We start from the raw sequence: 13,282 nt of genomic DNA, 5'->3' as shown, positions 1-13,282 counted from the left end.
ATTGCAGGTACCATGTGACTACTTGCAAAGCTCATTAACAGTGCAACCCAAAAGCTCACCCAAAGCACCGGCCCACCACCAGCCACACCTCTGTGCACCAACCACACCAAATGCAATTAATTTTTCCTAGTGAATCTTGCAAATTCTTGGAGTTTTGCATATCAAATGCAATTATTGAAAGCAAAAACAATCGAAACACAAAATTACAAACCTGATGGAGCAAATCTCAAGGGAATTCGATGCTAGAATGTGTAGATAATGAATTTTTGAATTTAGGAGACCCAATAATTATGAGGTAGAAAGTGTAAATGACTTAGGCTAAAAGGCCATTTAAGGATTTTCCCCAAAAACTTGTCATAAGGTTGTTGCCCCCTTCCTAAGGATACACCACCTCGGTCAAATAACAATTCCAAATCGGACTTTCCCGAGTCTATCCAAAACCAAGAGAATTGCCAGGTTTCATCAAAATTTGTAAAGTTAAAGTAAAAATTTGTAAAGTTAAAGTAATTAGGCACCTTGAGGACCCAAATAAGAATAAATTAACTTGACCATGGACAATGGGAATGCTACTTTTCTTAAGTATTTTTAAAAGTCAAGATCTAATTGAAACTATGGAGCATGGTTCTAGTATGAAAGCTCTGAGCTTGAATTGAAAGTTGAAAGCTCTTGAAAAGAAGGCGATAGAGTGTAATTTTTTCTTGTGAGGTAGGCAACACGCTACGATGATTCAAAAGCATATATTTGTCTCCCGACGTGTTCGTTTAGTCCAGTCATTCAAGTCAAGCAGCAGGTTCCTGCAAGCTTTCGTCGCTCTCTCTCTATATTACGAGAGCTTGCCTCTCGAATCCAAATCGCGTTCACAGTTTTGGCTCCTAGCTTTTCTACACACTCGCCACCCTCCGCTATTCAGTCACTCTTGCGTCTCCCAGAGTTCCACCTTACATGCACATCACGCTCATTTCTTAGCTTTCTGCTGCATTGCTGTTATGTGCTTTCTTGACGTGAGAATATTGAGTTGTCTTTACTCTTGCTACTCTTGTAGATTGTAAGAAAGCCCGCCGCGGTTGCCTTTTACACCATCCTTTGCTGAGTTTGCAATTTTGTATAGTGTGCCCAAGTCACTCTCCCGTTCATTTCCGCTCCGTCCTTGTTGGCCAAACCTTGACAAATGTGGAAGGTGGCAAAAGCGTCCGAGTTTCTCGTTATAACTGGGTTCCGCATTCCAGACGTCAAGCTAGCCAAAAAGGCATGGATCCTGCCGGGCCAGCGTTGCACTGTCTTCGATATCTCTCCGGTGAATTACACGTTCGATGTCCAAGCTATGAGTGCTGAGAAGCTCCCCTTCATCCTGCCCGCCGTCTTCACGATCGGTCCAAGGTCAAATGACATGGACGCCCTGCAGAATTACGCGAAGCTCGTGGCTCCGCACGACAAGATCCCCCACGATTTGAATGAGCTGGTGCAGGGCATCATCGAAGGAGAGACGCGAGTGCTGGCAGCCGGCATGACGATGGAGGAGATTTTTAAGGGGACCAAGGAGTTCAAGAAGGAAGTGTTCGAGAAAGTGCAGGTGGAGTTAAACGAGTTCGGGCTGCAAATCTACAATGCGAACGTGAAGCAGCTGGTGGACGTGAAGGGGCATGAGTACTTCTCATATTTGGGGCAGAAGACGCAGCAGGAGGCGGCGAATCAGGCAAAGGTGGAGGTGGCGGAGGCGAGGTACAGAGGGGACATGGGGGCGAAGGAGAGGGAAGGGCTAACAAGGCAGAATGCAGCGAAGGTGGAGGCAGAGACGAGGGTGTATGGGAAGCAACAGGAGGGGCTGGCGAGGCAGCAGGAGCTCAAGATTGAAGCCGATACCAAAATCTATCAGAACTCCAAGGCTGCTGAGATCGCCCAAGCTGATGCTGCTCTTGCTACCAAAGCTGCCCTCTGCACCCAGCAGGCTGACCTTGCCAAGATTGAGGCCTCCAAGGCTTCTGCCATCTGTGAGGCCAAGCTCCAGAAGGACCTCCATCTCCACCTCGCGTCCGTCGAAACCGAACGCCTCCGTGCCACCCTCCTCGCTCCCGCCATCGTCCAGTACGAAGCTAGCTTGCAGTCTGCCAACACTGCACTCTACGAACGTCAGCGTGTCGCCGATGCCGCCCTCTACGAGCGGCAATGCTCTGCCGAGTCCCGCAAATGCACTGCTGAGGCCGCTCTCTATGCTGCCATGAAGGAGGCAGATGCCAAGCTTTATGCTTGCAAGCAAGAGGCCGTGGGTCTCCTGGCCATGGCCGAGGCCCAAGGTACTTATGCGCGCACAATGCTCGATGCATTTGGAGGCAATGCCTCTTCCCTCCACGACTACCTCCTCCTCGATCGCCGTGTTTACCAAGACATGGGCCGTATCAATGCAGATGCCATCCAAGGACTCAACCCAAAGATCTCTCTCTGGTCCACCTCGGATGCATCTGGAGGATCTAATTCTAGCAATGCGATGCATGAAATGGCAAACATTTTCAAAACAATCCCCCCACTATTTACCACAATCAAGGAACAAACGGGTGTTTCCCCGCTTCCTTGGCTTGCAACTCTACCAAGTGATCAAGATGATGCTAAAGCATAACGTCTACTTACCAGATGTGCGCCCTTTAGGTCCGGCCTGCTCTAGTAAAGTGTATTCTCTTGCCATACTCATTAAGTTCGGTCCAATGCAATAAGTGTTATTACTGTACCCAGTATTTATAGATGACATAATCTCTCAAGTCACCTCATGTCCACTGGTTGAATTAAACTATCACACCATACACACATTTATTACATTTTTATTTGTGATAGCTAGTTTGATCATCCACCTCTAATATTCTATTAAAGGGTCTATACCTCGCTCTTTATTCTATTAAAGGGCATATACCTAGCTCTTTATGCATCCTCCTAGAACTCATTTCAGTTGCACTACCATGTAAGCGAGGCCACATGCCATCCTATACTTTCTCACTCACATCTCTTGTCCACTTTTTGTGTCTTGCCTTGCAACCTCCTCAGTAATTTACTGACCATTCCTTTCAACTTGTTCTAACTCCAATATGCCCCATGAAATACCTGCACCAGATTCAAGTTTTGGTTGTCCCTCCTTTTCACATTGCAATGTACATCCATTCTTGTGATGCAATGTGCATCCATTGTTATAACAATATCTATTTTTCATGTTTTATGTTGAACCTATTAACCATGGATACCCAGAAAAAGAGGAGAGGACACGTGGCAGCTTGGAGGAGAAGAGCCTGCCACGTGTCACGAAGAAGGAGCTCTTGGATGGGGAGGGGGGAGGAGGTGGAAAGACAAGAAGGAGGCTTTGGGGAGGAGGTGGAAAGATAAGAGGCAGCTTTAGGGGCAAAGAGGAGATAGAAATTCAATGGAATGGAGGAGATGGAAGGTCACCTTCGGGAGGAAGGAGCAGATGGAAGGTTATATGAAAGGAGGAGATGAAAGGTCTCAGAGCCATGGGTTAAGACTTAGCCAAAATTTAAGAATCAAAGATCCAGCTTCAGATGGGGAGTGGTTCAGGATGGTCATGCATCTTTGCCTGTGCAAAGCACGCAAAGCATGGGTTTAGTACAGACGTGGAGACTTGGAGGGGGGAGGAGGTGGAAAGACAAGAGGTAGGCTTTGGGGAGGAGGTGGAAAAACAAGAGGCAGCTTTAGGGGCAAGGAGAAAATAGAAGGTCAATGGAATGGAGGAGATGGAAGGTCACCTCAAGGAGGAAGGAGAAGATGGAAGGTCTCAGAGCCATGGGTTAAGACATAGCCAAAATTTAAGAATCAAAGATCCACCTTCAGATGGGGAGTGGTTGAGGATGGTCATGCATCTTTGCCCGTGTAAAGCACGGGTTCAGGACAGATGTGGAGGCTTGGAGGCGGAGGTGGAAAGACAAGAGGTAGGCTTTAGGGAGGAGGTGGAAAGACAAGAGGCAACTTTAGGGGCAAGGAGGAGATAGAAGGTCAATGGAATGGAGGAGATGGAAGGTCACCTTCGCGAGGAAGGAGGAGATGGAAGGTTAATGGAATGAAAGGAGGAGATGGAAGGTCTCATAGCCATGGGTTAAGACTTAGCCAAAATTTAAAAATCAAAGATCCACCTTCAGATGGGGAGTGGTTGAGGATGGTCATGCATCTTTGCTCATGCAAAGCACGGGTTCAGTACTCGTTTATCTTTACATTCCTTCATGTAGAGGAGTTGTGTGAAGAACTAGACTATGGAGGTTTGGAGAACTAGTGAAGAGTTGTATGAAGAACTAGTAGAGTGTTGTCAATATTTCTCCCATGTGCAGGTTCTGAGGGTGTTGGTCACCTATAGTCGTGTCGTTGCTCATTGTAGCATAGGTGTTCACAAGTGTAGCATAGGTCTTCGGGTCGTGTTTCGGTGAGAGGTATAGGCTAAAGCATGGAAAGGAGATCTCATGCACGCGTGGATGAGAAAAAGAGCTTGATCATAAGGATTGATGGAGGCTCTTGCCTCCACGAGAGTTCAAGGGTTTAGAAGGGGATCTCAGGGTTGAAAGGGGGACAGGGTTGAGAGAGCTAATTAGGAGTTCCAGGGTTCAGAGGGGGTTATAGGGTTTAGGAGCCTAGAGGAGTCCAAGGTTAAGGAGTGGAAAGATAGTCTCCTTTGCAGATTTGAGGGGTAAGGGTTGAGGAGGGGGGACAAGGAAGGAGGAGGAAGAGGGAGGAGAGTGTAGAAGGAGGGAGGGAGGGAGGTGTATGCAACCTTTAGACTATTGAATTGTTGAGCTACTTTTGGATGCCTTGGAAATTGATCATTAAGCATGTGGAGTTGGAGTATCGCTTGCTCTTGAGCATCCAGTTTTGCTTTGGTGTTCGCAAGTATCTCCTTTGATGCCATGCATTCCTTCTCTAGGGCTTGAATTTGATGTTTACCTTCTTTGAGGCTATTCTACAACTCATTGTTTGTGTCTATTGTGGCATGGAATTGATCCTCTTTATGTAGTAATCTTTCATTTAAGTGTCCGATTTCCTTCTTGATAACATCACAAGTGACTCGCATTTGGGAGAGGGATAACTCGACATCTTCCTTTCTATTCAAGGCATCAGACAGCTATAGGTGTTTTTCCTGGAGAGAAACCATGGCTTGTTGAGCATCCTTTCTACTTTCTGCTAGAGCATTTTGTGCAAAGAGCTGTTGCTGCATTTGTTCTGCCATGCTTTCCTTGAGCTTATGAATTTCAATCTCGATACTTTGCAACTTGGTTTGGAGTGATGGGAGCATTTTTCTTTCCATTTCTCTTTCTTTCTCATTTGACGCCATGGTAGCAAATAATTGAGACCATGGAATGTGCTATAGCCTTGCTTGTATTAGACATAAAGTTGACTCCCATGTGCCCATGTGGAATCTTGATCTATTCCTTGAACAAAAATCTGTTGTATGATGCCACTAGAGACATTTGGGGGTTGTGCCTCTAGAGTCGTGGAGTCGTCAATGTTGGTGACGTGATTTTTGGAGAGGCATGCTATTTGGCTCACTTGCAAAGTCATTATGTGGCATGGTATCCTCTGGGATTTCCATGCTCGAGTCCTTTTATTGTGGGAGCTCTTAAGACTGAACTGAGTTGTAGGATTCTTTGGTAGAGTTCCACATTGTCATTCTCTAGAATCTGTTCGGATTGTCGCCCATCCATGTGATCCGCATTGAGAGTAGGTGGAGGGTCTAATTCCCATTTTGGCGGTAATATCAACATTTCAACGTCCTCTATATCTTGTGTTGAGAGGGGTGTAGAGTCCTCCTCTTGGCATATATTCTTGGCATGTTGCATTTATTTGCCCATTAGTATCAATATCTAGAACCACTAGCAGTGGCCATTTTGGTGCTAACCTCTTGGTTGGTGATTCTGGACCATTTCCTTCTTTAGGTTGGTGGTTTGAGGAGGGCTATTGAGGTTGAGGCTTGGGCCATTTGGCATGGTGTCACTTTGATGAGGGCGTTGTAGGCCTTTTTCCCATCTTATTGGACTATCTTCACCCTGGCATTTCACACATGAATCAAGTCCCAGTTTGACAGTGCCAATAAAGTGCCATGTGCTAAGAGTGTTTGTTTCTTTTATGCCTGGGGCGTCCACTAGGGTTTATTGTATGGTACCACATGAGTGTAAGGGAGGGGGGTTATATAAGGGAAGGAAGGTACATTTTATAAGGTAAGGTCCCATAAATAGGGGGTAGAAAAGGGGAATTTTCATATATTTATTGCACACAGGTGACGTCTCCTTATTACTACTAGTGAATCCCCTGTGCTTTTGTGAGTGGCTAATGCATTTTACTCTTTTTGTGATGAGGGTGCCGTGCATGTGGATCAAAACAAGTATCTCTTGGGGCTTTTATTTGTGCAATTTATTCGTGGTGCTCGAAACATGTGGGTGTGCTATGCATGACTAGTAAGGTGGGCATTGTGCCTATATCTTAATTTGCTAAAGGAATCATAGGGCAGCTAGGACTTAGTCATCACCTCTAAGCCCTAGGTTGAAATCGATTGAAAACTACCTATATGTGCAAAGTCGTACATATGCTAGTGAGTGCTCATGATACAATCTAGTCCTAACTATGGAAGACTTGGGGCCCCTAAATCTTCATTATTGTTGGGGATGGCTTGCATGTTGATGTAGTAGCGCTTTAGTTGGCTCCCATTTATTGTTGTTGGGAACTGGACTCCATCCAGTGTTTCTAGCAGCGTAGCTCCGATGGGGTTCATTTTTTTGACTCTATAAGGTCCTTGACCTAGAAATTTGAGCTTGCCCTTATGGACTTTGGTATTGTACAACAAAACCAGGTCACCTTCCTTGATGTCTTTGTCTTTGAGGTCTCTATCAAACCATGCCTTCCTTTTTCGTTTTTTTGTTGTCATGGCATGGTAGGCAACTAATTTGGTCTCTATATGCTTCTTTGATTAGTAGAGCCTTTCTTTTAGAGATGCATGGTCTCCCATATGTTCTGGTATTGCTATGCATAGATTGGGTATTACGAATTCGAGTGGAACCACAGCTTCATTTCTCATCTTTTTCAAGATGTCCTTTGGTGTTTGCTCTTTCCTAAAATGACTTAAGAAAGCAATATTTAATTCATCATAAGTGTGAAAATGTGTAATGCCATACTGCATAAACCAATTCATTGTGCTTTACCATTGAACATTGCAGCAAATTTCTCCTTCTTGGTATCATCTAGCAGTTTTCCAAATCCACTAGCTATCCACCTTGTCTCAAATTGCCCAACATGGATGTCAGGATCTTGACCTTTCTTGCTAGTAAATCTTACAAATTTGACCAATGCGTTCTACATTTTTTGTTGAGCGTGAACTTGAACTTGAACTTTGACAAGCTTCTTTTTCTTCTTCTTTGGACGTGGTGGGAGGGGGTTGAAATTCAGTTGCTTCCTTGCAGTCATAAAGACATTGGCTACAATATTAGTGGCAAGTGTTCTTTGTAGTAATTTCTGTGTTGGAGTGGATAGCGTTAATCTCTCTAGCTCAGTTTTTGCCTCGTGCACCTCCTGGCTACGTAGGGAATTATTAGAGGAACTTGTCCCACTAGGAATATAATCAGGGTCATGAAAGATATCCTCTGGATCATCTGTTTGGGAAGCAGCCTCTACCCGAGCTCTATTTCTTGTAAAATATGCAATACCAATATGGCTAGGCGATGTTTCCTCTTCGAAGCTATCCAACACGGGCTAGTCGTTCCATGAAAGGAAAACGAGAGAGGTGGGATTACAATAGCTTATCAGGTGTTAGGAATGCATTGCTGTCAGCTAAGCTTTGCATGCTAACACCATATTAGTAAATTTAGGACAATCCCAATACTTTGGGAATTTTCCTATCAATGTACTTTCCAAAGTATCTTGAGTATGACATCTTGAAATCTACCAAAGAATATGCATTTAGAACATACTCTTTAAGAGCTTCCAAATTATATGCCACATGAGGGAGTTTTGACAAAATCTTGAAAGGATTTGGTGTACTTGGGATTCTCCCAAATTCCCTAATATGGTGTTTGCTGCCTTCACTGTGAAATTGTAATGTCGATGTTGTGATCTTCTTTGCCGACCTTGATGTACAGTGCTTGCTTTGGTGTCTTGTTGATGTTGCTATTGTACATCGCTATTCCAATAGGAGTCCAACTGTCAGCTATTTTTTGCTTTTTGTTGCGTTTGTAGGGGTCTTTCTTTGCATTTGCTAGGGTCTTGTTGTTGTATGTGTATTCACTAGAATAGAATTTTGTATTTTTTCCGACAATTGCTACTGCATGCAGTTTATGATGTTGTTTGTAATCGCTGGTGTATTCTCCAGCTTTATACATGCAGGTGTGATCCTATGACGTAGTTGGGAGCTTTGTTGTTTTCGGAGTTGCGGTTTGTATGTTTCTTTGTTGTTGTTTCACGCTGTAATCAAAGTGTCGCTTGTTGTGATGTGAGCAAAAATCGACAATTCTGGGTAGGATTGCCAATAGTGTTCAGAGTGTCTTCAGATAAGTGAAAAACACAAACACATCTCCACTCCTGACAACAAGGTGCCAGCAGTCGGAGTATAGTCCGAAAGTAATCAGACTACAAAAAACTATCATGAGATGTAAAAAGAATAGAGAAGAAATCTTGCAAAAGGTAGTATGCTTCTTGTATATTCTGTTTTGGTAGAGAATACATCAACTCAACAACTCAAACTCTCAACAAGAGCTGATACAAGGTTTATAGCCATCGGAGATCAGTCCACCGACTGTTGTAAGGCAACAATAAGTTTCAAAATGTAACAGTCATAGTCAAAAACATTATGTGGTGGATCAGGCCACTAAGGAATGCTGTTAGGGATAGTTACAACTATTCCTTCAGTTACAAAATGATCCCACTACTTTGTTCTAGTAACTCCCTCTTACCGGAGGTGTATTTAACCTATCCCATGGTTAGTGTCCAACTTTGTTTTTGCCATTTTTCATGCTCAAAGGAACTTTGCCAATATGAACAATTGTATGACATGTATCATGTCCTATCTCAACAAAGCCAAGCCCCTTAGGCTGCTACAAATAAGTAAACTAGTCTAGATGATAGCTCATGTAGTTTGATGTACCTGAGTCTACATACCATACATATTTAACCCTTTCTTTATGCGAAATGGCATTCAACATATGCCGAATTACAAATAGATTTTCTCTCTCTCTTCCTTTTTTCTATTGGATGATGCATATTTTCCCTATTGTAATCTGCCATTCTTTTAATCTTCTTGTTTCTTGTAATAAAACATCCACATGAGAGGTAAACATCCACGTGTGAGGTAACCTATATATGCAACTTGAAAATGAGATGCAAACATCCACATGCATGTTTGACCTTTTGTATTTCTTTCATGATGGATGTCATCACTTTTTTACTACCACATTCATGAAAAGAATCAATCCATACGTCACAAAATAGTCGGTATTCATGTACTAATACTCTTCATATGTATTATTTCAGTCCATGTTTGCCCTCCATTTGAGCCGGGGTGCAGTCGTACCTTGATAATGCTGTTGTGATCTAATCCATGCCATCAATGGTGATACATATGGATTTATTGCTATTTGAAATAGCTTCCTTCCTCCAATAAGCATGCAACATTCTAGCATCATGCACATGATGTAATTTATTTTATGTATCTTCCTCAAAAAATGCTCACATTATGTTCAATGGCATTTTCAATTCATCACATGTCTTGCATTCTAGCATCCTTTTCTTTGATGGTTTCTTGACATTTCAAAATTGTCCATGCCAAATTTTATATAAGTTGACCTTGAAATGATGCATTCTTCTCTATCTTGTAAAGTTTTTTAAATAGCTTCTAGCATAACCTTCTTTTTCATTACCAAAGGAAGATGATGCTAGCATTCTAGAATTCCATGTAGCATTGTTTAGTGAAGATGAGGCTATGGAAATGCATGAACTATAATGTGATGGTTGCATTTGTAGTGCTTCTTTGGCATTTGAACTTGTAGGCATTTCCATGGATTTAATGAACCACTATCTTTCTCCTCTACCCAAATGCTCAAGTATGTACCATTTGATAGTTTATTTAACCATTGATATCCTTTATTGTGCTAATGGTTATTCCATTAACCATGTGTATCAATCAATGTTTACAGTGTCTTGTCTTCAGGTCATGAAGATCTTGTCGAAGGAAGTAAGAAAACTCTTGAAGCAGATGGTTATGTCATCCAAACACCTAAACTCTTGAAGCAAATGGTTATGTCATCCAAACACCTGGGTGTATGGCCTCAAAATCATCTTTTGTGACTTTTCTAATGCAAATTTTCTTACAAAAAAGTCCAGTATGAGTCCCACTACTACACATGAGCCTTGTTCTGATGGTTAAGCACTGAAGTTTAGCACGCGCGGTATGCTAATCATCGGTATGTAAGGTGGGTTTAAAAAGGTGGGTATATACCAACCTTTACCAAACTTGTAAATGGTGGGTATATACCGACCTTTACTAGACTTGTAAAAGGTCGCTATATAACGACTCTAAGACACTTTCCTATACCGATGTTTTAAAGAGAGTGTTTTTTCCCATACCGACTCTAAAGAGAGTTTTTCCCAATGACAATTTTATTTTCTTTTCATACATGTTTGATCCTTTGAAAGAATAAAAATACAAGAACATGTACATCAAGTTTGAAGCTCATATATTCATGTCTAAGTTTGAGATAAAAAAATCAATGGCTTCATCTTGAGCCAAGTCCAGCATGCCAAACAAGTCTATCTCCAACTCTATACTGAGTTGATTTCCTATATTATCATCGTACTCTGGCATCGTACGTTCACCTAAAACTTTATCTTCTTCAATAAATCCGGGTGATTCTTTATCTTCATCTTCTTCCTCAATATCGTGATCTCCATCTTCCTCCCATTCGATGTCATTATGTGCACCTTCCTCTTGGCTCATATTGTGATCTTCATCTTCTTCACTAGATCGATCTGGATCAATTGGATCCGGCATTGGTAGTGGCATCTCCATATCTACATCTCTATCTTCAAAAATATGTCTACTTCGTGGTGCAACTTGGATCACGTACCACCATCTTGGATCAAAATGATCCGGATGAAAAACCACCTATATTTAAGATGGGTATCAAATGCCATCTATTATATGAATTTTTGCTTAAGTACATGTACCAATTGATCTTAAAAAATAAAAGCATTCAATTAATTAAATCATTAGTATGCACTTGCTCACAATGATTGGGAAGAACAAAAGTATCACTTTCATCGGTGCAAAGTTTGGTTGAGTCTATCGCAAAGAAACCACTACTGTCTTTCCTCACTATAGCATGGGGACCGTTGTAAATAGTTCTAAACCATTTTACATCAAGAATGAAAATACTAAATCGTTTGAAATCAATTTCATAGATTTTGCATATGGTCCCACAATAATCAAACTACAAGGAGAGAAGATTGGAATCTGAAGCACTTGCTCAACTATCTTGTGTGAAGTTAGCCATGACTCCACAATCATATGTGACTCTCTTTGAATTAATGTGTTCCATGCAAAAATGTCATCCATATGACCATAATGCACTGTACTTTTTGTAATGCAAAAGAGCATCATTAAAACAATGAGGATGCATCTATTTTATAGCGTATATTGCCACAAATAATTACTTAATTACGTCAAGAAATAAGAAACTTACATGCATCATACATCTAGATGATAACTCTCGCTCGCGCTCGTTTACTATCTCTCCATTGCATTCAGCTTTGCGTAGAGCCAGTTGTAGCCAATCAAGTGACATGTGAGTGGGGAGAGATTAAGTGACATGTTGTAGCGAATCAAGTGATATGTGAGTGTAAAGAAGGGAGAGATCCCATGGATATGGTTGCGCTCACTTGTGCATTACTCTGAATCTCATCCTTGCATTTATTCTTTCTGCTTTGGCCACTTCATATCTCTCAATCCACTTCTACATCTCCTTGATATTGAGGAAACAAAACTTATTGAATTTTTCCATTTTCTCTTCGCTCATCTTTCTTTCAATCCCTTTTCCTTGGGAAGCCTCACCAATGATGTCATCATCATCCTTTTTATGCCAAGCCTTCAACATATTGGGATCCATGGAAACTCCGTGATATATACTAATGACTCTTGCACAAGCCATCCCTCTACCATGCTTGCTTTTGGTCTTGCTCTCTACCTTACAAATACCTTCAAAGTTTTTATAAACCGCTCAAGAAAAAACATCCACCGACTATGAACGGTACCTGCAATGGCCACCTCATCAACTATGTGCACAAGCAAGTGCACTTGAGTTGTCATAATGCTCAAGGGAAAGTGCTTCTCAAGCAAGCATATGGCTTCAATGGAGTCCACCCTAGCCTTCTCAGTGCTCAATATGGAGATCTCTTTTTGAGATATCCACCTATTTCATGTGCCCATGTATCATAATTAGCCTACAGATTATTCAACTTAAATTGAAGAAAATGCAATCAATGTGAGTTGATAGTAAGCATACCTCACAATACCACTGATCTTGAATATAGCATTTCTAACATCTTCTTGTAAGCACCCTTTCACTATAATTGGGAGGATGAACTATCCAAGCAACAAAGAAGTCATGTCAATAATATAACAGAATCATAATTACAGTAACGCATCATGATTATCGGTACACTAATCCTACAACTTAGAATACCTGTAAGACCTTGTGCCAATCATGGGACTTGAGCCCACTAAGCTTATTGTCCTTTGAGAATGCTCCTTTCAAGCAATGCATGTATCATGTCGGTGTTCGAAAAGAGGCAATGTCCACCTTGACCTTTGCCTCCTCTCTCTTGGAGAGGATCCATGTTGCTTTCGGGAGGACAACTTTATGAACATGCACTTGGGGCCACAAATGAGGCATCCTATTCATAGCACGCAAGTCTTCTCGCACTCCTCTGGAGTCTTTGTCACCAATCAGGTGTGCCTAAATAGTAGCCCCTACATTCTTGAAGATATGCATGGGATCCAAGAGATGATTGATTTGTAACTGACCCCAATAAGGAAGCTCCTGAAAGATAGATAGCCTCTTCATACCAAGAGGAGGCTTCTCTCCATTTGCACTCCAAACTTGAATCTAGTCACTTGCCTTAAAATATGGTGGTGGTGGATCAAGTTGGCCTCAACGCGTGAGATGGTCTAGCAGAAGATATCGAGCATGACCTTCATAAACCATTTTCCTCATATGTTTGGAGTGTCATGCAAGCACACTCAAACCCTTCCCACAAATAGGACAAG

At 42.0% G+C, this 13,282-nt stretch overlaps 1 protein-coding gene across 1 annotated transcript; it reads left to right on the top strand.

Moving 5' to 3' along the window:
• The first annotated feature begins 868 nt into the window (after positions 1–868).
• LOC147890908 (flotillin-like protein 1) lies at positions 869–2,732 on the top strand. Its single transcript, XM_087389972.1, has one exon. The coding sequence runs from the start codon at positions 1,169–1,171 to the stop codon at positions 2,609–2,611; it is 1,443 nt and encodes a 480-aa protein (XP_087246098.1). The 5' UTR covers positions 869–1,168; the 3' UTR covers positions 2,612–2,732.
• Positions 2,733–13,282: the final 10,550 nt, after the last annotated feature.

The sequence above is a fragment of the Dipteris shenzhenensis genome, chromosome 18, assembly GCF_047967505.1.
Source record: "Dipteris shenzhenensis isolate YYH24624 ecotype China chromosome 18, Dip_SZ_1.0, whole genome shotgun sequence".
In the NCBI taxonomy this organism is placed as follows: domain Eukaryota; kingdom Viridiplantae; phylum Streptophyta; class Polypodiopsida; order Gleicheniales; family Dipteridaceae; genus Dipteris; species Dipteris shenzhenensis.
This window is presented reverse-complemented; position numbering and strand designations above follow the sequence as displayed.

What these genes read in the sequence shown, in the direction of transcription:
- LOC147890908 (XM_087389972.1), top strand. Translation starts at nt 1,169, where the DNA reads ATGTGGAAGGTGGCAAAAGCGTCCGAGTTTCTCGTTATAACTGGGTTC.